The sequence below is a fragment of the Propithecus coquereli genome, unplaced genomic scaffold (genome assembly GCF_000956105.1).
Source record: "Propithecus coquereli isolate 6110/MARCELLA unplaced genomic scaffold, Pcoq_1.0 Scaffold39, whole genome shotgun sequence".
NCBI classification, from domain to species: Eukaryota; Metazoa; Chordata; class Mammalia; order Primates; family Indriidae; genus Propithecus; species Propithecus coquereli.
Window position 1 is genome coordinate 4781956 of NW_012149618.1, and position 22240 is coordinate 4804195.

At 50.3% G+C, this 22240-nt stretch overlaps 1 protein-coding gene across 1 annotated transcript in view; it reads right to left on the minus strand.

Moving 5' to 3' along the window:
* Nucleotides 1–22240, minus strand: part of ALK (anaplastic lymphoma receptor tyrosine kinase) — a 702002-nt gene that overhangs the window by 36729 nt on the left and 643033 nt on the right. The window contains exons 15-16 of the mRNA XM_012652436.1: nucleotides 12676–12838; nucleotides 4531–4681 (exon numbers count right to left, since the gene is read on the minus strand). Coding sequence (XP_012507890.1) covers nucleotides 4531–4681; nucleotides 12676–12838 — 314 coding nt within the window. The remainder of the gene's footprint in view (nucleotides 1–4530; nucleotides 4682–12675; nucleotides 12839–22240) is intronic.

The following is a 22240-nucleotide window of genomic DNA, read 5'->3' on the forward strand; positions in this document are numbered from 1 at the left end:
TGGCTGCTGTTATTATTTGATTTAGATTCACTTCTGGTCCTGGTGGGGGCTCCAGTACCTGAGAGCCCCTGGGATTGTGCTGGAAATTTCTGTAACACAGAAAAGCCTGGAACCACTGAATAAAGAGGGCGGTGCTTGAAGAATGGCCACCCCTGCTTGCCAGCCACCACGGCGCAGATGAATCCTCCGAACATCAGCCTACCCTCAGAGGAAAATGACTTTTCTTTCACTTAATAGAAAAGAAGCCAATGAAACACATTTCCATCCCATGCTGCTGTGTAACCAGCCAGTGGACGTGGCAATTCATCGTGAGCTACTCCTTATGCTAAAGCACTCAGGGGTGCCAGCAGTGAGTACTAGAGAAATTTCCAGATAAATAGCTCAGCTGTAATTTGTTTTATGGCATTTTGGATTTAATGATGGAAATAATTTGATATTTTTTAGAGTGGATTTAGTGTGGGTAGAAGGCTCTGAATTGCTGTTGTAGAGAGTTGACATTTCTTGTGTGTGTGTGCATTGCTGTTCTGGGCTGGGGGGAGACCTTGCTATAATCACTGCCACCTGGGCTGGGCATGAGCTATAAGGCCACGCTGGGCTTGGGGCTGGGGGAGGGAATGTGGACTGGCAGCTTGGCCGAGCACAAGACACGGGGTCCAGTCTGGGTTCCTGGCAGCCCTGCCATGTTGGGAGAGACACCTCACCTTCCTGGATTTGCTTTCTCATCTGTAACTCAAGGGGCTGCCCAGTCTGCACCAGCAGTACTGAGAAGGTCCAGCCCCCCCAGATTCTGCTCACTTTCCCCCTTTCCTCTGGGGGGCAGCAGTGGGACCTCCACCCCGTTGGGGATGCTCTCTTCCCATGAACAGAATCCGGAGATTGCTGGGGTGGGGTTTGGGGATGGCCTTTCCTGTAACTAGAGCCTGGACCCACACCCATCCCCTACTGCCCCTGCTCCAGGAGGGTGGCATCTTCTTTACATTGAGCGGGGAGTGGGAATGGTCCAGTCTCAATCTGCATCTTGCGGGAGCCAGCGGCAGCATTTGGCAGAGTTGATACACCTGACTTCCGGACTCCAGACCCTCCGGGGTCCCCCCCGCCTCTCTAGCTCCTCTCTTTTGGCCCTCTTTGTTGATTTCTCTCCCTTTTCCTCACCTCTAAATGTTGGGGTTCCCCAGGGCTCAGTCCTTGGTCCTCTTCTCTACCTGTACCATACACTAGGCAATCTCATCTTGTCTTAACTTTATGCTGATTTCTCGCAAATTTACATCTCCACCCTGGACCTCTCTCCTGAACTCCAGCAGTGTATTTCCTGTTGTCCTGCCGTCTCCCTTTGGCTGCCTACCGGGCTTCTGACGCTGAGCGCCCAATCCTGCCCCAGAGCTGCCCCTTCCACAGCATCCTGCAGCTCAGGTGACAGCAGCTCCCTTCTTCCGATGGCTCAGGCACAATTTGTGGTGTCACCATTGACTCTTTTCATTTTCTCAGTTCCTCATCTGATCTGTTGGGAAATCCTTTTGGATTTCACATTCAAAATAAGCCCAGAATTCAACTACTTCCACCATTTCCACGGTTGCTACCCTGGTCTAAGCTACCATCATCTCTTGCACAGATTAATGCGATAGCCCTTGAATTCACTGCCCTGACTCTTCCCTGCTGCCCATGTGGTCTATTCTTCGCCATTGCAGCCAGAGCCACATTTTAATACACTTAGCGCATTGTGCCACTATTCGAAACCCTCCTATGGCTTAAACATGTCCTTACAATGCCTGATCCAGCCCTATTACCTCTGACCTCATCTCTCACTGACCCTTCTTTTTGCTCCCCCTGCTCCATCCTGGCTGCTCCTTGAGTGAGTGGCACACTCTCACCTCGGAAACTTTGCCTTTGCCGGGGTCACTGTGTCCCCTATTTTCTTCCTCCTCCTGCTTGAAAGCAAAGAGCTTTCTTTTGTTCACTGGTATATCTCAAGTTCCTGTAACAGTGAGTGGCAACAGTAGGTACTCAATAAATATTTGTTGAACACATTCGAATGAATTTAGAGCTGTCTGGCTTGTGGGCTGGCCCTTCACGATATTTGGCTCGCAGGCAATGGTAGTGGCGAGATTTAACATGTGGACCCGTGAAGACCGGTGATTTTGTTCCCTGGGGGACATTTGGAAATGTCTGGAGGCATTTTTGACTGTCATTACTTGGGTATGCTGCTGGCATTGAGTGGGTAGAAGACAGGGATGCTCCTAACATTCTGCAATGCACAGGACAGTCCCCCGCCCCAGCCAAGCACAAAGAATTGCTCTGAAATGCCAATAGTGCCACCGTTGAGAAATCCTGATTTAGACTCATGCCCCCAGGTGAGGTTTGGAAGGAACTGGAGAAACAAAGGCCGAGGGGCACGTGTGCAGGCGTGTCTGTGTGTGTGTGTGTGTGTGTGTGTGTGTGTGTGTGTGTGTGTGTTGGTGGGGCAGGGGTTTCTGGCAGAGAGAGCCCATTCCAGGTAGCAGGAGCCCAGGTGTGGCCAGGCACATAGGAAGAGCAACTCCCCACAGATGTGCAAAGCTGCCAAATCCTGCAGTATAATTCTTAGAGTCCATTTCATTCTCTTGAGGATCATCCCTAGGCACGATTTTTTCTGCCAAGGGAGAACTGGAGTTGGAAGGCGTACCTGAAAACAATCTTTCTTTTTCCCTTTCTAACGACGCCTCACGGAGCATGCGTGGAAGACCAGTGACGTTCCCCACAAACCCATGCTATGCCCGCCCCGACCAGCAGAGGGAGCTGCCCGCTGTCCCTGGCTGAGAATCCCCTCCTCCCGCCCGCTTGGGAACTCCCTGCGCATCCACAAAGTTTGAGAGCAAGTGGGTTGATTAATAAAAATGATAAAGTGCAGCAACTCTAAGGAACAAGTAGATTACAATTGAATTAAAAAAAAGAGATGCGGTCCTGTGAAAAGACATAACTGATTACAATCCAATCAAGTAAAAGTCCCTTGCAGAAGTCAATGCAATCTTTCTGCTTAGATGAAAGAATTACATTAGCACTCAATAAATTCCCGTGAAAATTACAGCAGCCTGTAATTTAATGACTTAATATATTATATCAGGTTGAAAAGTTCTTATTATAGTTGCTAAATAAAAGTTGGAGTTGAGACATTTCTCATGCAGAAGGCTGCACTTGCTCGGCTGCTTTGTCTTAGCTCTGCAGGGGCAGGAGGGGAGGCTGAACTTGACTTTGGGAGCCCCGCGACTTCCAGTCCAGAGCCTGGCTCTTAGAAGCCCTGAGTTTATTTTGTGGGATTGAACTGCTTGCTTGGTAGCCCCTCTTCCCACATCTGTCCTCCAAGGCTGCTCTGGAATAATTTTCTAGAGAAGGAGCCCCGGGTCCCGGGCACTATAACACAGCTTCCTGCTCTGGTCCCTGGTCCAGGCAGAAGCTGTGCTTCAGGTGAGGGTGAGGCCTGGCCCACCAGGAGGCTGGCCCTGCAGGGTGCTGAGTTCCTGCTGGGACAGCCAGCACTGCCAGGTCCTGCCTGTCCCCAACACAGGCAAGAAGCAAAAGCCTGGGGTGGTGGGAGTTTGCACGGCTGCTGCTTAGTTACTCTTCCATGTCTCCTTGTCTAGACCACTCTGGGCTTTCTCAGCTCCTGCTGTGGGAGTTCTCCCTCTTTGATAGCTGGACCCTTCTGCGGGGTCTGAAACAGAGTGACAGGCTGTCTTTGGGGCTGCAGAGGCTTGTCCAGTGATGGGGCTATAGGTGGAAATAGAAAAAAGGCCACAGAAACCAAGGCCCAAGCAAGTGCAGGCCGTAGCAAAAACAGGAGCCCAGAGTCCCTATTTGGTGTTGCATTGTGAGTGATTCTGAACTCTTTGGTCTCTGTTTTCCTTATCTGTAAAATTGGGGAAGGGACTACCTGGTCTCCCAGTTCTGAGCCTATGCGTTAAATATTTTTTTTTAGTTTCAATCCCCCAAGTAATAAATAATATATGAGTACATTCTTTTTGTAACATCTTAGACATTATTGATAAAGCCCCCCAAACTCCAGTCCCCTCTCCAGAAATAACCAGTGTTACCTGTACCTTTTAGAATTTTTTCTGTATGTGTGTGTGTGTGTGTGTGTGTGTGTGTGTGTGTGTGGCTATGAGTCTGTGGTTTTGAGATGAACAAGAAATGTTTAACCTGGTATTTTCTTATTTCTAAGGACAGTAGCAGTCTAGCCAAAAAGTTCAGGGGGTGGTCTGCAATTGACTTTCTGCTGAGAAGAATAATCATTTGATTATTCACATAAAATCCAATCTTTTGGTTTTAAGGGTCATTCATGAAAACCACACCTCAGCCTCAGTCCCTGTGGGGATGTGAAACTCTGGTAGCCACCCATTGCCTGCTTTCTTATGCACCCAAATGACCCTGGAAAAGGAGGGGCATTTGCAGGCAGAACGAGGCCCGTCCAGAAGGGGTGTATTGGGTGTTGGTGCCTCCAAGACGCCTCTACCAGGCCTGGGTGAGTGTGAAGGAGAAGCCCCTGCTCTGGGCACTTACACTGGGACAGGCGTCCTCCCCTTGCTGCCCGACCAGGATGTACAGCGTGTCGTCCTTCTCCAGGTTGAAGAGGCCCAGCACAGACACGCCATGGGACCGCATCATGGTGTTCTTCCCGCCTTTCCCGCCAGCGGCTCCGTAGCCAGAGATGCTGCAATGAGACAAAGCACATTGTCTCCTACCACAGTGTGAAGACCGACCCCTCCCTGCCAGCCCAGCAGGCTCCAGTGGGCCAAGCACATCGCCATCATGGTGGGAGGCCAGCAGGGGGGATTCCTCTGCCCGCTGTCAGGAGAGGACAGTGACGTTTAGAGATAGATGGGGAGTTGCCTGAGTCACAGAGCTGGGAAGGTGAAGGGCAGTAAGGGGTGCGAGAGAGAAAGAGGGGGGAGGGAGAGAGAGACTGTATTAATGATGGATGTGTTGGGGTGATGGCTTCCCGAATACCTAGGATTTCCCCATTGTGGCTTTCTCTCCTGGTCCCAGATTAAAGGACTCATGCGACCTTAGACAAGTAACTTAACTTCCCTGTTCCACATCTGTAGAATGGGGGCAACAGAGAACCTGCCTGTTAGCCCACACGCGCCATGACGATTCAAGGAGTTAAGACATGTAGTCTTAGAACTGTGCTGGCGTAGAATAAGCACTCAATGAGTATTATTATTAATGATGGTAGTAGCACTAATGGACTTGGTACAGTGTTTTAAAGTCTCCCCAGAGGGTCTAGAAACAAGGAGGCTCCTCAAGGAATGACAGAGAACAGTGTCTGTGAGCACGGGCTGTTTATTCCCAACCCACCGGTAACTCCTTCTGGAACAACGTGTGTGCTGACAACAGACAACCGATTGCAATGAAAATAAAAACAGAGCGTGGGGCTGTGAGATTATTTCTGCTGCCTCTTCGGTAGTTTCCAGGAAGTCAAGCAAGGATGGGGAGAAAAGAACCCTCTTCTGAAGTGTATCCGAAGAGCGGTGTGTGTCGAAGACCGCCAGCTCACCAGCTCACAAACGCCTCCCCAGGGACCGGCTGTCAGGAGAAGGGACTCGGGAGGGTTTTCAGGCTTCTGTGTACTCAGATCCAAAGTCCTCGAGGAAAAACTAAGAAGAGAGGCAAGATCGCTTGCCCCGGTGCACACAGCGTCTTCTGCACCCGCAGCTCTAGGAAATGCCCCCTGGTCTGAGTGTGCGAGGGGCTCCCTCTCTCCCCAGGCAGAGCTTGGGCCTTTCTGTCGGGGGGTTGCTAATGTGGCAGGCGAGGAACTGAGGTCTCCACAAAATCTGAATGGAGACTCTTGTGCCCCCCTGGAGGGTGCTCAGGCACTGAAGGGAACTTATATGGAGTGTCAGGAATGTCACAGGGCTGTATGCGCCTGAGACAGCTCCAGGCCCTTGAAGTGCTCACAGAGAAACCAGGAAGACGTCTTCCTTTTGAGGAGACGTCCCACCAGAGGGTGGCCAAGTGGAGGAGACAAAGTGTAGGGCTCTGGGGCTCCCTGACTGGGCACCCTGTTTCCTGCCCTTGTGCCTTCTTGGAGCCCCAGCCCCTCCCCTAGTAGGAGAAGAATCATGTCTTCCTCTCCAAACCACATGGCTCAGCAAAACGGGATGATGGGATAAAACCCCAAGAAAGCAGCAATGTCTGTCCAAAGTAAGGGTCTCAGGTGCTCAGGGCCGGAGGGAGATGGGAGACTGTGGCAGATGGTTGTGGGGCTGGGGGTGGGGGTGGAGGGCTGAAGTCAGCTTCACGTGGAGCTGGCAGATGCGTGGGACTCTCGGACAAGCAGAGAGAGGTGGCAGAAGGGGCCAGGTGTCAGCAGCTGGATCGTATTCTCCTCGGTGGTGGCCTCAGCCCCACGTTTCCAACCTGGGCTGGGGCTGGCTTAAAGTCGTGGGGCACAGGCAGCTGCCTGCCTGGACTGGCTCCTTCATCAGCCCTCTGAGGCCTGAAGTCCCACCACGAGAGCTTCGCTTCTTTGGCACTTTTAGTTGCTACTGCAAGGCTGATCTCCTCGTGAGTGGGATGTCCACAGTGAAAAGAGCAAGACAGACCTGGATCCAAACCCCAAGCTCTGCGCCTCGGGGCCGGGAGTAGGTGAGGCTGGTGAGGTGCCTCCCTCCCAGGTCTGACCCTGCTGGGCTTAACTCTCCCTGGTCCTGGCCACTAGCTGTGTGACCTTGTTAGGTTATTTACCCTCTCTGAGCCCTGTTTCCTTATCTATAAAAGGGGTAAAATCACACCTATCTTGAAAGGTTGTTGTGAGAATTAAATTAGATAATGCTTATAGCGGACCTAGTTCAGTGCCACAGGGTACCAGTGAGTGACAAACGGGAGCTGCTGGTAGGGTGTCCCCCATGGGTGGGCCTGTCCACTTCTTTCCCAGGGGTGACTTCTGGAGGTGGAAGGGGGAGAGTGGATGAGATGGGGACCAGGTAGGTAGACCAGGGCGTGGCCAAGGGGGCCTGGGGTCAAGGCTGTTCCACTTCCGCCAGGACCCACCTTCATGCAGAGCCGGCTGCAGCCCCTGCCCCTGAGAATCACGTGACACAAACTCATGCCACAATAACAACCTCTGGCTGAATCTCTGAAGCTTTCTCCCCATCCCTTGTAAACAATTTATTTTTGATAGTTGACAAGCGACAAGAAATTAATATACCTGCCACTCAAGTGGGGAAAATGACTCACGGTGATTCCAATTTACTGGAAATTACAGGATACTGTTTTCAATGAGTCGATGCTGTAATTTTTTTGTTTTTCCTCATCTAAATCCACGGCCCCCGGTCAGAATGGATGTTTATTGGGTTTGTGTTTTGTGTTATTGACCGTGAGCTATTGTTACCTGGTGTAATTGAGTTGTGAATCTTTTTTAAATAAAGAATTAGCAGCAAATCAAAGTGGCCGCCTGCTGGATCCTGAAATGAGCGCCCAGCTGGTGTGGCTCACGTTGGCCGTGTCCACCCCAGCGGGGAGGGGACGCGGTGGGGAGGGGACCCCACTCAGAGAAACAGAAGTGCCTCACTTCTCTCCTGCGTCCCCCTCCAGAGAAGCAGGAGACCTGCACTCTGCTCTGGGATCTGCCTCTCACGCCTGGCGGGGCGCTGGGCAAGTCCCTTCCCTTCTCTGCTGGTCCCCAGTTTCCTCATCTGTGACATCAGGATAGTAAGAGCTGCCCTGCCATCCTCCAGGGTTATTGTGAGAGCATATGAGACACGTGAGTGTGGACAGGGCTTGGTCAGTAGGAAATTTCTGATCTGACGCACAGTCGTATTATCCAGATGGGTGACACCCCTGAGCGTCATGTTGAGGGGCCCAGTTGTGGAGGCACGTGCTCCTCGGTGGCGCCGTCCCGGGGGAGTCCAGTCCTGTTGCATCCGTGAGCAAGGTTCCTGGTCCACCTCTTCCCCCAGCACCTTCCTGACCAGTGTAGCATCTCTGAGCCAGAAGGGACTTCAGCGACCTCTCTCTACACACCTTCCCTCTGCAGGTGGAGCCACCGGAGAGGAGGGTGGCTCTTTTAAGGTCACATGGCACGTTGGTGGCAGAAGTTGAATCCAAACTCCATTCTGCCCACAGCTCATTGATCTTTGCCTAGTTTCTCCACCTCTGACTTTCTCCGCCCTGTGTCCTTCATAGTGATGGTATCTGTACAGTTGCTTTGCGATTAATCGTGCCATGACGTCTCTCCTAGCATTAAGTAGAGCTTGATTGGCACTGTAGACAGTTATTGAACTTTTCTGCCTTGAGATCTTTCCAGAGACTGTGAAGCTCCAGAGTCTCAGTCCTCTGTTCCAGTCCTGCAGCACCTACCAGGCACACAGTAGGGCTCTGTGGCTCAGCGCCTGGCACACAGTGGGGCTCCGTGGCTCAGTGCCTGGCACACAGTGGGGCTCCGTGGCTGTTTGTGGGTTGAGTTGAATGATGGTGTCACCCAGCTGCACATGCTGGGCCCTGGAGCCAGGTGGGTGATGAGCGTCATTGACGGAGACCATCAGCAACAGCTGTGGCCCAGGTCAGCTGGCTCCAGCTGGGATCTGGGGCCTTTTGTATATTATGTCTGGAGAGCAAGTGAGCCGTGGGAGAACTGCCACCAGGAGCTGTGGGCTGTGTTTGACAAATGTTTTCATACGTGAGCTGTGTGTGTGGGAGGAGCAGGTGTGCGGAGGACCGAGGGCTGAGAGGGGTGCCGAGCCCCAGAGAGGCAGGAAGGCAGAAAGGCAGGCAGGCGCAGGGAGACAGAGCGATGAAGAAGAGATGGCGGCCAACACCTGTGAGGAGCACGTCACACGGACAGTCACTGAACCCCTGGCAGTACTTGGAGCTGGGCTCTGTTGCTGTCAGTCTCCATTTTATGGTGGTGCTGAGCATATTGACCCCCACCCCCCAGCATGAACCCCATAATCCATGCTCTCCTCCTGGCATGACATTGTTGTCGCTCAGAGCACGGCCTGGAGCACCCCCTTGTCAGGCCCCTGTCGCCTTGGCCTTTCCTTCTCAGCCAGGTGTCTTAGGAGAGTGGCTGCCACTCACTGTCCTTGCTTCCTCAGCCCTCAGCCAGAGTGTGGCTGTTGTCCTCAAATCATGCTGGTCCTACCCCCCAACCTCCCAGCCACCTCTGGGCCTGGCCTCTCCCCTCTGTCCATCTTCCCCTGTCTTGGTTGAGCCCTTTCCACTCTGGCCTGGGTGACGGGACTGCCTTCTGTCTCCCACCCTCACGCTGTCGCCAGAGGGAGCTGGAGGCATTGGGGGTGACACTCCAGTCCAGGCCCTTGGCTCTCACGGGCCAGCCTTGCCCAGGACCTAGGCAGCACCGACTTTTTGTGCCTGCAGCAAGCACTGCCTCGGCTTGCTCCCTCGGCGCTGCTCCCTCCACCGCGAAGGCCCTCCCTGCTTCTCTGTAGATGACCCCTGTCATCCTCAAACTGAACCCAGGTGCCTGTCTCCTGGGGGACGCCACTCATGAACTCAGGCTGGTGCAGCACCCTCCTGGCCTCTGGCAGCAGCACCCGGTGTAAACCTCCACTGTAGTTCTTTCTATGTTACACGCCCTCCACCTCCACTGGCTGCAGCGCTTCTGGGGCAGGGACTTGATCTTAATTGCCTTTGTACACTTGGTGTCATGCGCAGTGTCCTGATAGGTGCTTAACATGGTTCCTTGAGATTTGCAAAGGAGGAGGGAACAAGTCTGGACACCAGGACACATGGACTCAGAGAAAGTGACTGTGTCACCCCTCACTGTTTTGACAGAGAAAGTGGTAAATCCAGGGCCGGGCAAGCTGGGGGCTGGGGAGGAAATGGGGTCAGAGGCTGCACTAGAGCCAGCCACTGTCTTCTCCTGCCCGGCCCTCCTTCCTTGTGGTGTGGGCAAAAGAGGACGGGTGGGAGATGGCCAGGATAAATGACCAGCTAAGAGTGCAGGTGCTTTCGACTGTACACGTCCCTCAGGAAGTTCTGGGCAATGGTGGTCCCATCTTGGCATAAAGTAGGTGCTCGATAGGTGTTAGCTCCCTTCCTTGCACCTCCCTGACCAGCTGGCAGAGAAGTCAGCAGGAGCTATCCGAGTCCCAGGGCTCAGGCAGCCACCAGGCGCACTGGCCAGCACGGTACCTCCAGGGGTGATGGATTCTCTCGGGCAGGGGCTCCACCTTTCTGTTTCCAAGCACCTTTTTCTCATGTTTTCTGGTGTGGCCTGTGTTTTTCTCACCAGATGAACTGCACTTACTAAATTACTATGGAGAAAAAGTTTTCCAGAAAAAGGGCACTGACTTCTCAACATAGATATTCTGACTTGGGGACATTCTGATGTGGTCTAAGAAGGAAATCATTAACTCTCTGCTTCTTTGATTACTAAATTATCTGACATTGTCATAGACATTGTCATACCAGACCTGAGTCTCATCCAAGGCCAAGGATGAGGTGAAGTCAGGAATATCTGTTGGAGCCTTTATTTGGTTAAAACATCAAGTATTTGAAGACAACAATAACAATGACCGAAACCCAAGCCCAGTGTTCCTTGGTTTTGATTCTTCCATTTTGCTATGGGCCTATCTTAGGCCAGATCAAAATGTCCCCTTTACTAATTTGGACATTTCAAGAATGTCTTGCTTCAGTAGAAAAATGCTTCCTTCTGCATACTTGTAACGAGGCAGTTGCCGGGCACTGCTGGGCTGCGAGAGAGTCTCAATATTTCAAAGACATAAGTGGAAACAGCTCGGATTTTGGCTGGATTCTCTCAATGTGATGTGGCAATTCATGCAGATCAGGAACTTGACGAGACCTAGATATGGCTGTGATTAATAATAAATGGGAAGATGAATTAATTATTATTTAATAAGCGTAGTTCATCTGGCAGGCCCAATCTTTCAGAACACAGGGCTCATGTGAGGAAGTCAGAAAAAAGTCTTTGGAGAAAGAAAAGTCAGCACAGCTGGCTGTGGGGTAGATCTGCTCTTGGAAACATCGTCTGGCTGCTGTCCGCTGCCGGAGGCACCGTCGCTCCTGCTGATTCCTCTGCCCACTGGCCAGGGAGCACCTGCCACTTGCAGGCATCGGGCTTGGCACTTGCACATCATCTTCACAGCCAGCTGGGCTGGTGTTGACAGCCCCCTGCCTCTCACAGATGGGGAACAGAGTCTGAAGAGATTAAATAACCTGTGAAAATTTGGAAGTGGGCCTGATTCACACTGTCTCGGGGGGAACAGCCCCAGAGGACCTCTCCCCGTCAACGAAGCATCTCCGGACTGTTTGTCCCCTTCTGTGGGTCGGGCAGCAGGGGGGTGCTGGCTTTGCAGTTTCCCTGGGTGGGAATGGGACAATGGGCTCTACTGGGGGCTCGCTGCAGGGGTCCTCGTGCACCTCACAACTCCTCTGCTTTCTTCTTCGTATCGGTTTTTGTACGTGGGGTGGGCTTGGCAGGAAGGGGAGGTCTGGCTTGCTCGCTGTAGTGGGGTCAGGGGTGGCGGATATCTTCCAGGGTATTTACTGGGGGTGTTCAGGACCGGAGCAGCTAATGCGATTGCAGCCAAACCTTGTTACAGTGTTCCTGCCCAGAACGCCGCTTAAAAAGCACTTAGATCTCTCCTCAACACACTTACCCCAACGCCCCAGGGATGAGGCTACCACAGGATATGTTAAGCTAGAGAGAGAAAACAAGGCAATTTGAGAAGCCCCTTTCCTTCCCAGGGGACTGAGAAGTGGTGGGGGCTGCCGGAGGAGGAGAGCTCACTCCCCACCGCGTCCAGCCCCTGGGGGACATTTGCACCAGCAAGGCCCGATGGTGACCCTTGCCCGTTCAACAGTCCTGCCAGGGCCCGGTGGAGGCTGCACGAGGCCATGTCTCAGAAGCCTGGGGCTGGAGGCTGCTATTGATTTATGACTGTGGGGAGGCCCCTGGCCCTCTGAGCCTCAGTTTCCTCATTTATAAAATGAGGCCTTGCCTAGTCACAGAGCTTGTTTGAGGGCTGTACAGGCTTATGTAAGTCCAGGGCCTGATCAAACCCAGTGGTTCTAAAAGGCTGCAGTAACATCACCTGGGAACTTGTTAGGAATTCCAGTTCTTGGGCTCCACTTCAGACCTACAGAGTCAGACACTCCTGGAGTGAGGCCTCCAGTCTGGCCACCAGCTTCACTTACTGCCATGGCCTCAAAGTGGCCAAGTGGAGCCAGGCTTCCCTCCAGCCTGGTCTTGCTCTAGTGGGATATTGTGGGGTTGGGGAGAACATTCCAGAACAGCCCACTCCAGTTTCCAACAGTGAAAGCCCAGGAAAGGAGGCTCAAGGAAAAGAACAACAGCTTTCGCGTGCATCATACTTCTGTTTCCCAAACATTTTACACGCACTGCCTCATTTGACGAGCATCAAGTAATGTTCAAAGAACAGTCCACCACAATTCTCATTATTACTAATAATTCTGAGGCTAGCTCATGCATGCATATCATCTCCATGAAGAGTCTGTGAGGTCCTTGAGGACAAAGGATATATTTTCTTTGGTACCATATTTTACTATCCCAATTCTCCCCATCTCCAGCCCTTACACCCCACTATGGGTCAGAGTCTGTAGCCTCTGATCCTGGGGCACCCGGGGGCATGCACCCACAGGCAGGACTCCGGAGGCTGGGGTGTGCCCCTCGGCCTCCCCCGCCTCCATACGCACCTGTAGGTGTCGGTGGCTGGCACCTTCCATATCTGGATGCCCTTCAGTGGGCCCTCGCTCCCCACCACCACGCTCAGGTTGGAGTTCTGGTAGGCGTTGTTGCACTGGGCCTGGGTGGGGCCGTGGGGCCCGCTGGCCCCGCACGTGGTGAACAGCCAGTGAACTGCGGCACAAGAGGGGAGGCAGTCACTCACTCGACCAGGCCCTCCCCGCTCCATGGGCCTCCCTGAGTTCCTCCGAGATGTCTGCTCCATGGCCTCAAACCCACGTTCTAAGACAGCACGAACGTCAGGACCCCTTCAGGTGGGACAGTCACAGGCAGTCTCTCACTGAGTCCAGCACAGTGCTGGGCAAACAATAGGTGATCAATATGTGCTATTGTGACTGCATCTAACCTGCTCCTGCTTGTCATGTGCAATGGGAACCTCTTAGCTCAAAGAAGACCAAAAGAGTGAGTTGGACACAGTGTCAGCTCCATGTCTCCACAGTGGCCCATGACCCGGGCCAGTAGTGGGAGCAGGACGCCTCGCACTCCCTGGCCATGGCGTGGCCTGTCTGTCAGGTGCTCCCCAGCAGGCCCGCAGCAGGGCAGGGCTCAGCCTCCTCAACACAACCAGGTTGTGTTTGGAAATGCAATGAAAGCAGCTTGCAGGCTCTCTGTGCAACAGAGGGTATGAAAACTGAAAAAAAACAGGTCAAATTTGTCTTTGGTGCGTGCCCCTCCTTTTCCTAGCCCCTCACCCACTTCCTGTGCTCTGTGTCCTCACCCAGTGTCCTTGGGTCGCCTCCTTGGTCACCACAGGAGCACACAGCACAGACCCTTCCCCATCCTGCCCCCTCTGTGGGCTATTTCCTTCCAAACTTTCTGTCTTTGAGCCAGGCCAGATCCTGGGGAGTTGTCAGATCTCGCATTGGCCAGAATTCTAACATTTTTATGACTTACGAAAACTAAAAAGAAGAAAGTGTTCTTGATAAATTAATTTTACTATTTTAAGTGTATATTAACAGAAAGCTCATAAGGTTGCAGAAACTCTTTCTCTTTAAAGAGAGATTCAATTGAATTCTACCTACAGAGGATGATGAAAAAATTAATTTGGTTGTACATAGCTTTGTTTACTAAAACATTACAATGAAAACATTTTTGAAGACTTTGAACTAATTTAATGACATAAATGTGAAAGGTTAATTTGGGTTGCCAATGATAAACCGCAGATTGAGATTATGCTGGGCGGGATAGACAAGCTGAACTCCGGACAGTTGTGGTGGGTTTTGGTCACACTGCCCTGAGGTCGGGAGACGGAAGTTCTGGGTGGGGTTCCACCGCATACGCTGCTCAGCACTGAGTCCTCGACATCATGATGGGCTTCTTTTTATTTTTTTTCAAATAAAGATGTTGATTTCTATTTGAAATCAAACGACCTTCAAGGTCATTTCAAGGACTAGAAGGTAATGAGAATGGCTAATTGCTGTGAACGGCTGATTGTTAATCATCTGATATATTTGTATTATAAAGGGGGCAAATGTGTTAACTCAAAGGACTCTATACAGAAGGCATTTTTAAGTAGAGCTTGTTTGGTCTCTTGCTGTTTTACCCACTCCAGTGCCCAAAAATATACATGCGGGCTGTGCCCGAGGGGTGACGTGGAAAGAACATGGACTTTGGAATTAGCGAGAACGCCTGGGTTTGGGGGCAGCCTCATCACTGATCCATTGGGGGACCTTGACCTAATTCCTTTGTCTGTGAAGGAGGCTGGATTGGCAAATCAAAAGAAGCAAGGGGGTGTGAGAGTTCACTGTAAAGTCCCAGACTCTAAAGGTTTGAGTATCTGGGACTCCTTCCTGTGCCCAAGGCTGCTGCTGTCCCAGACAGCGGGACATGTGGCCGGGGGAGTTCCTGTGAATATGGGTCCTGTGTCAGCAGCACCTGAGAATTAAAACTCAGCAGGTTGGGGATGAGGATAGGGGCAGGGAGAAAAAGAAAAGCTCAGAAAGAGTTGGAAAACCCACTCCTCCATTATCTCCAGCTCCTTGAAGCCTGTTGTGCCGACCGGTCTGTGCCTATCGCAAGCAGCCTGGGTATGGGGCTGGGGCAGCCTCATCAACTGGGGGCAGAAGCATGGCGGGTCATGTAGTTAATTCAACCCTGGAGATGGAGGAGTAGCTGTATTTTTTTCTCAAGAGTGTGTTGAGGAAGAGAGCTAACGCTATGGGCTTGGCACCCTATCTGAGCATTGCACCTTCAGTGGGACCCACTTCTAACTTCAGCCTTGGTTAACATTGTCCTGAAGGTTCTGACACGTTCCCAGAGGTGCTGAGCTTTTACTTTTTGGCCCCAGGGGACATCTGATGAGGTAGGAAGAGGGGCATGGGCTTTGGATTCAGATGGGCTGAGTTTTCTCATCCAGGATTTTGCCCCTGACCGGCTGTGAGATCTAGGGCAGGTTACATAACCTCTCTGTGAGCCTCAGATTTTTCATCTGAATGAATGAAGATTATAACACCTACTACTTAGACTTTCTGTGAGAATTAAATGATGACCCAGGCAAAGTGCTTAGCACAGTTTTCCACATTAGAGGTGCATAATGAACATAGTTTAAAAAGCGTGTAACTTCGTTCGCATTCAATTTCTCACTGTGGGAAGCAGACACCTAATCTTGAGATTTATGTCCCTTGTTCTATAAAGGAGGGACTCTAGGGCCATTTCTCAACAAAGGGACCTGTATTTTCCCAATACAGTGGGCATATATTAGTCTCAGGTGGTTTCTATACACAAAATTTTGTTTTTATTTTCAGTGATTTCAGATGGAAAGATCCAGAGCAGAAGTTCTTTCTAAAGTGGATTCCATGGGAATAGAGGATTTGCCATCCCAGGTCAGACTCATGATTCATCCAGCCAGAATTCTGTTGCTTCCAGCAGCTTCGAGGCTTGGTGGTCCTCCCTGCTCCCTTGGATGACTCTAACCCTCATAAATCTGCGGAGAGTTGTTTGGAATGGATTTATATTTCCCACCAGCACCACCTCTTGTGGGGGTGGAGTTTCTGAGTTTATTGCTCATTGTGCAAGAGCTTATCCTGCTTCGCACGTGTGTGTTTGTCTTGCTTGAGCTGCATCCTGCTGGCTCCCTTTGTTCATTCTGTCTGGAATCTCATAGACATCATAGACTGTCACAGCAAGATGGGACCTTGAAGATCTCTGAATTCGGTGTTTCCCAAACCACCTGAGGTCCTTCAAAATACAGATTCTAGGGCTGGGGAGATTCAGATTCAGTAGATCTTGAGTGGGGATGAGAGGGCAATACTTGTCAAATGTAAAAACCTTCCCAAGAGAATCTGATACTCCACCAGATTTGTACATTGAGTGTACAATGCTGGAGAACCAGCATTCTAGAGAGGGGAAGTGACTTTTCTGAGCATACCAGCATTGGAGAAGGAACTAAAATTTTGGGGTCCTCCTTCTTTGTCCAAAGACCCTTTGGTGGTGATTAAGCCCTTCCCAGCTTTCTGCCTTGAAGCCGTCCAGCCTCTTCAGAGTGGTCCCTATGTGACAGTCCCTGATCCCCTGTGTCCTTTTCAGGACCTTATTTAATGCTAGCATCTGCTTTTCAAGATGGGTCCCCTAGAACTGTGAGTACCTGAGACTTTGTGTAAGGGGACACTTGCTGTTCTGCTTTATTTCTAGTGTCCCTCTGAGGTGCTCCACACAGGGCTGGCCTCCTTCAGCTGAGCACTGGACACAGGCTTGCTAGGAACAGACTCCCCGAGGAGTGGGCTATTGCTCCCAGCCTGGTGGTGTTAACTGTTGTGGGCCTAGGAGAGCCCCCTAGGAGGCATCTGGAACGGGGTACCCTGGAAGCAGGAAGGGTCTGGAAGGTACTTCATCAGGGTAGGCATGAGACCAGTTGTAAGCTAAGGCAGGTAGAGTTGGAACCGTGAGAAGGATAGGCAGATGCTAGGCTGATTTTCAAAAGTGTCACTGGAGTAGAAGGCATTGGCACAAGTTTTTCGATCAAAGCAAACAGGTCCAGAACCCGAGGGGCAAGAGAATTAGCAACAATGACTCTAGGGGGCAGGAGAAGTCAAGGTGAGCTTTGATCTCTGGGTAGAAGCTGTTTGTTTCCTGACTTGTTTCCTTCTGGGTGAGGGGCAGGAGTGGGAGTGGGGCTGAACCTTAGACACCTGAGAGGTAAACTCCACACATGAAGGGGGCAAAAACCTCTCAATATTTACTGTGTACCAATATGGGTCTGGTGCTATGCTTTCATGCCTGGATCATTAAATGCCTTCAACCTTGCTGAAATTTTGTAATGCTGAAGGTAGAGTTATAGTATCCCCTTTAAAAATCAGGGAATTCTTCTTCAGGTACTCCTATTATCTCTATGCTAGCTCTCTGTGGCCTACCTTTGATGGAGGTCATCTTTTTGATTTTTAAATATTTCCTCTTGTTCCCTTCTATTATTATTTCTCACCAGGCATTAACTGTTGTGTTTATTGACTCTTCATTCCTTCTAGTTTAATCTGCATTTCTGAAAATGTTTTTTCTTTTATTTTAAATTCTTTTCTGACTTCTACCCCTGACGTTCTGAGCTTTGCTTATAATCAGCTTTGCTGATTTACATATTTTTCACATCTTGTATCATTGTTTTAGTGCCTTTTAGCTCGTTTTGAAAGAGAAGGTATCAGTTCTGATCTACCTGTTGGCATGTCTTTCTGGCGTGCTTTCATTTTCTGCAGGGGTGTTATTCTGCCCTCGATGCCCTTTTTTTCTTATTGTAATTTTGTGTGGGATTTGATCTTGATATCGTTCTGTTATGCATTTTTTACAGGAAATTAGTTTTCCTGAACTTTTAGGGTCCAGGAGCTTTCTGACTTCACAGGGGTCCCTCTACTCTTTTTGTTCATGTGGTGTTCAAAAATATGGCAGTTTCCTTTCTGGGGTTTCTGGCTCTGTTTCTTTCTTTTTACCTGGACATTCATTCATCCATTCATTTATTTACAGTCTCTATCATCCCTTCGCTACTCCATATTGATTTCGCTCCCAGAAATCTCTTCTCAGTGTGGACCCTGTCGTGAAAGGAGGCTTGTGGCCAGGTTGCTCCAGCCCCTTCAGATCTGACCCTGGGCCTCTGGCACTTGCGTACCGCTGGGCTGGGCAGGGCCTCGCCCAGTTTCAGCAGCTGTTCTCAGATCGGCTTTCTGTAGCTTCAGCGAAGATCCGTGGGCTATTTGGGGTTCTCCTGTTCCCAGGCGTGTAAGGCAGCCTGTGGCTTCCCTGTCGTTTCTCTTGTGCAGATGCTGATACTATTCAGGCCTCGTGATTGCTGGTGCTTTGTTCTCACTCACTTGTATTTGGGGGGATACCTTATCATCAAATTTTGTTGTAAATGTCCACGGGTTTTCAGTTTTGACATATGGTTGTTCTGCTTCTTACGTAGGGATTTAGAAAGATTAAGAAAAAAACAAAACTATGCTGTTATCATAATCACTGCCGACTTTCCAGAATCCTTGAAAAAAAAATTGTCATGTAGGAATAATTGGGGCTCATTTGCTATGTTTAGTTCCTCTTTACCGTCTGTCTGGTCAGATCCCTCACCTACATTGCTATTTTTGGGGCTGCAGGGTTTTCAGATTTCACCTCAGGGACATCTCCAATGACCATGGCCGAGAACCTGCTGTTACATCATGTTCTGCCTATTTTTGATACAGCCTGCTAAATATAAGGTAACCTTTTCCTGATAGTGCTACCCAGACTTAATGAGTTGCTTGGGGCTCCTTGACTCCTCACTAAATGGCCCCAGGTATAAATACTTAACCCCGGCTCACTTTCTCCCTGCTGTCAAGCGTGCTTTCCCCCGACCTTAGCGGCCTCCTGCATTGCATCCAGTGCCAGAGAGTGGCCCTACCCTCTCTGTGTGTGTCAGGCTGAGGGGCAGTGAGCTGCAAGAAGCCTTTATGACACAGTTTTGGGATATATTTATATTATTTTTGGTGGATGGTGGGAGGTATTGGAAATCTAACCTCAGACAAAAGGGTGTTATTATATTCTGAATGAACAGGGTTGGGAATGTCTAGGCCTTCCATTTCCATGGATTTAATTAGTACGTTTATGTAGCATCTCCACCCTCTGGGAGCTCAGCTCCTCACAACCATGATAAGAGGATAGATAGGGAAGGGGGAGGAGTTGTTACTTTTATCTCATAAGATATGCAGTCATGTAGAAAAGTTAAACAATTGGCCAGTGGTTACACAGCAAGCCCAAGGCTAAGCGAGGAGGTACACATCACCTTTACTCTTTCTACGATACAAACTTTCCAGTTGCTGAGTTTTCCATGCTGTTCTTCCAGTTTGTTTTGCAGACTGGACTGATTTGCATGTGTGAATATGCATGTACACCCACATGTGCCCATGCACTTACATACACACATGCTTGCATGCACACCTGTGTGCATCTGCACGTGTGCACACGCCTGCACATGTACACACACACACACACACACACTGTTCATTCATGCAAAGCTTTCTTGGTATTTCTCTCCGGTTCTCTTCTGATGATGAGAAGTTAGGGTGGTAACAGCAATAATTATAATACTAGCCCTGTCTTTTACCAGATGTGCTCACATATAGGATCTCCTCTCTACTGTTTCATCTTTGCTCCACACACAGTTCCTGTAGGCAGGCAGGGTGACTGACAACGCTGAGGTGTCCCAGGGAACAAAGACCAGGCCTGTGTCCCTCCCTACGGGGAGGCAGACGCCCCTTCTCGGTGAGGAAGCTCGGAGTGAGCTAGCGCCCATCAACAGGGCAGCAAGTCAGGGCTGTTGAGATAAAAGCTGCTTTCAGGACTGAATTACCCTAAACAGTTCTGACATCCAGCAATCTGCAGGAGTTTTTAATGGCTCCTGCGATAGCGGCTGTCCTGTGTTCTCTGCCACCCGCTGCTCCCCAAGGGAAAGTCAGCAACACATGGGAGAAGAGAAAGGTCACAGAAGAAACACTACTCTGAAAGCAGAGCTGTAAAAATTAAGTTAAGGGAGGGCTTGGGGCTAATTTGGTTATTTCCAAGTTGGCTTCGGGCCAGAGTTGTGCTAATAAAGTATTTGATATCGAGATGGGTGCTGTGGACTCACCCATCTGCAGGCTACACATAATGGATTTGTGTTAGAGGCTTAAGTGGAGAGAGGTGGTAGTTTAAATACCAGCTCTGCCATACTCAGGCCTGAAGAGTCCTGGCTTCTGCCTTGTCTGCTGTTGTCTGCAGACTGGGAGAGAAGATCTGATCTAGTGCATCAGCATAGGGGTTATATTATTAGGATTCGCTGCCTCTGGCTGGAAGGCCCACTGGCTCCTTAGAGAGAGGCAAAAGTGTGGAAAGCCACAGCCTCTCGCTGCTTTATTCTCAGTAACACTTGCATAACAATCCTTACAAGGCCCTCGGGATTGTAACCGCTCTGGCAGATGGGCAGATGGAGGTGCAGGCAGCCCAAGTGGCCATGGGATTTGGAGCTAGAAAGAGTTCTGATTGCTGAGTTTGAGTCCCAAACCTTCTGGGATGAATGGGAGAACTGAGACACGAGAGGGTGAAAAATCCAATGTCAAAAGGGCAGAAAGGAAAGCAGTGGGGAGCATTAGGACTAAATGGTGGACCCAGAAGAGAAGGTAAAGCATGGAAGAAAAGAAGGAAAGAGACGCTTCTCTCTTACTCTTGCCTGCCATGTAGTCACAATGGCTGGAGATACAGCAGCCGTTTTGGGACCCAGGAGAAAAAGGACAAGAGGAACTCAGAGATGTGAGCCTTGACATCATCAGGCACTGAACTAATGGCAGTACTCACTTTTAGGCCCACTGAGTTAGCATCAGCAGGCATCTATAAAATGATTTTTGTTATGCGACTGGACTATTCCTGGGGCCCCCAGCCATTGCCTGGGACCTACTTCGACCTGAACAGAGCTTCCTATAATCAAGATCTCCCATCTACTTGCAATGAAAGCACCACTAACCACAGAATCCTGCTGCTCTCCCCAAAACAGCAATGCCAGCTTGGATTGGGACCAGTTTTCCAATGCTTCTTTAGACCCCACATGTGGCCAACCTGCAGCCTTCCTTCTCTGGTGGAGAGCCAGGTATCTGAGTCATGCCCCCAGCCCATTCTGTTTAGCCAGGCTGCACTCCCCTCTCTCCACCCACTCTCTGCTCTGTCTCAGCTCACTCATGGTCAAGGCCTTTAGAGCTTAAGGGTGCTGTAGCTATGTCCTGGAGGGCCTTGAAAGCTTCCCCAGGCCCCACCAGCCTGGAGTAAAAAGTAGGTTCTGCTCCAATGCACACTTGAGGGAACCTGACTCCCCATCAGTGGCTGTCACTCCACCCCCTCGACCTGCTTCCTGTTCTTCCCAGCGCGTCACTCCGAGACTAAGTCATCTGTCTGAGAGTTTGTTTTCGGTCCCCACACTAGGTGAACGCGCTGAGAGAGCAGTGCTTCCTCTGCTTGCTCACTGCCTTGTGTCCAGGGCCTAAAACAGTGTTGGCCACATAGAAGGTGGCATGTGGCTAATAAATCTTTGTTAAATAAAAACCTAAACAAAACAAACTAGGAAGAAAGAAGTAGGCCAGATACCAGCCACCAAACCCACTGGAGTGGTCAGAGGGGGCTTCATGCATACTGGGGCGCTGTGTGTGGTCACTGTGGTGCTTTTGGCCTTTTGGAGCTCCTGCTTTAGTATTAGGGCGCTGGGCCAGGCAAACTGGAGGAGTCCTGCTGGTATAAATGCATGTTTGCCAAAAGGCCTTTTGTCTCTTACCCATGACTGGAGGCGGGTAGGCTCCCAAGGGGTTGGTGCAGACACTCACATACTCACTTGAGCACACACACCAGCTCACACCAGTACACGCACACCCACACACACATGGCTGAAAGGCAGGGAGCTCTGCGTCTTTAAGAAAACATTGCATCCTACTCCTTAGCAGTGTAGATGCTCCACTAACCCCATGGCTTGTGAAACTGATCAATTCACAGGCTGAGTGAGCTAGGAAGCAGAATCGACATCATAAAGCCAGTTGAGGGGAAAGAAACAGTCTTCTTTTCCAGGGAGCTATTCTGAGGCCCAGGGAGATTTTCTGATTCTAAGTTAGGTTGCTGGACAACTTAAAGCTAGCTCTTATTTTCCTTACTTGCTAACATTAATCCTGGAACATGATCATTAGATCTGTTAGTCACTTACTAAGAAATAACAATTAGATGAATAAAATTTTCTCTCACTTTATTATATGCACTATAAAAACAAATCAGGCGCTCCCAATTCAATCACTCGGGATATGTTTCAAACAATTTTCCCTGAGAAGGTTCTGGAGCCTCCATTATTTTCGAGATCTTGACAAGCCGTAGAACATGGCCAGGATTAGGAGGTCAGAAACTGGAATTTGCTTGGAACTTTTGCAAATGTTTTGAGGAAAATATACCCAGATGCATATGCACATGTGCACTCACAGGGTTTGCATATACACAAAAGAGTGCACAGCTCCCAGGAGGAGGTGGGTTGGAAATGCATTGAATATAGGTAGAAAGCAACATGTG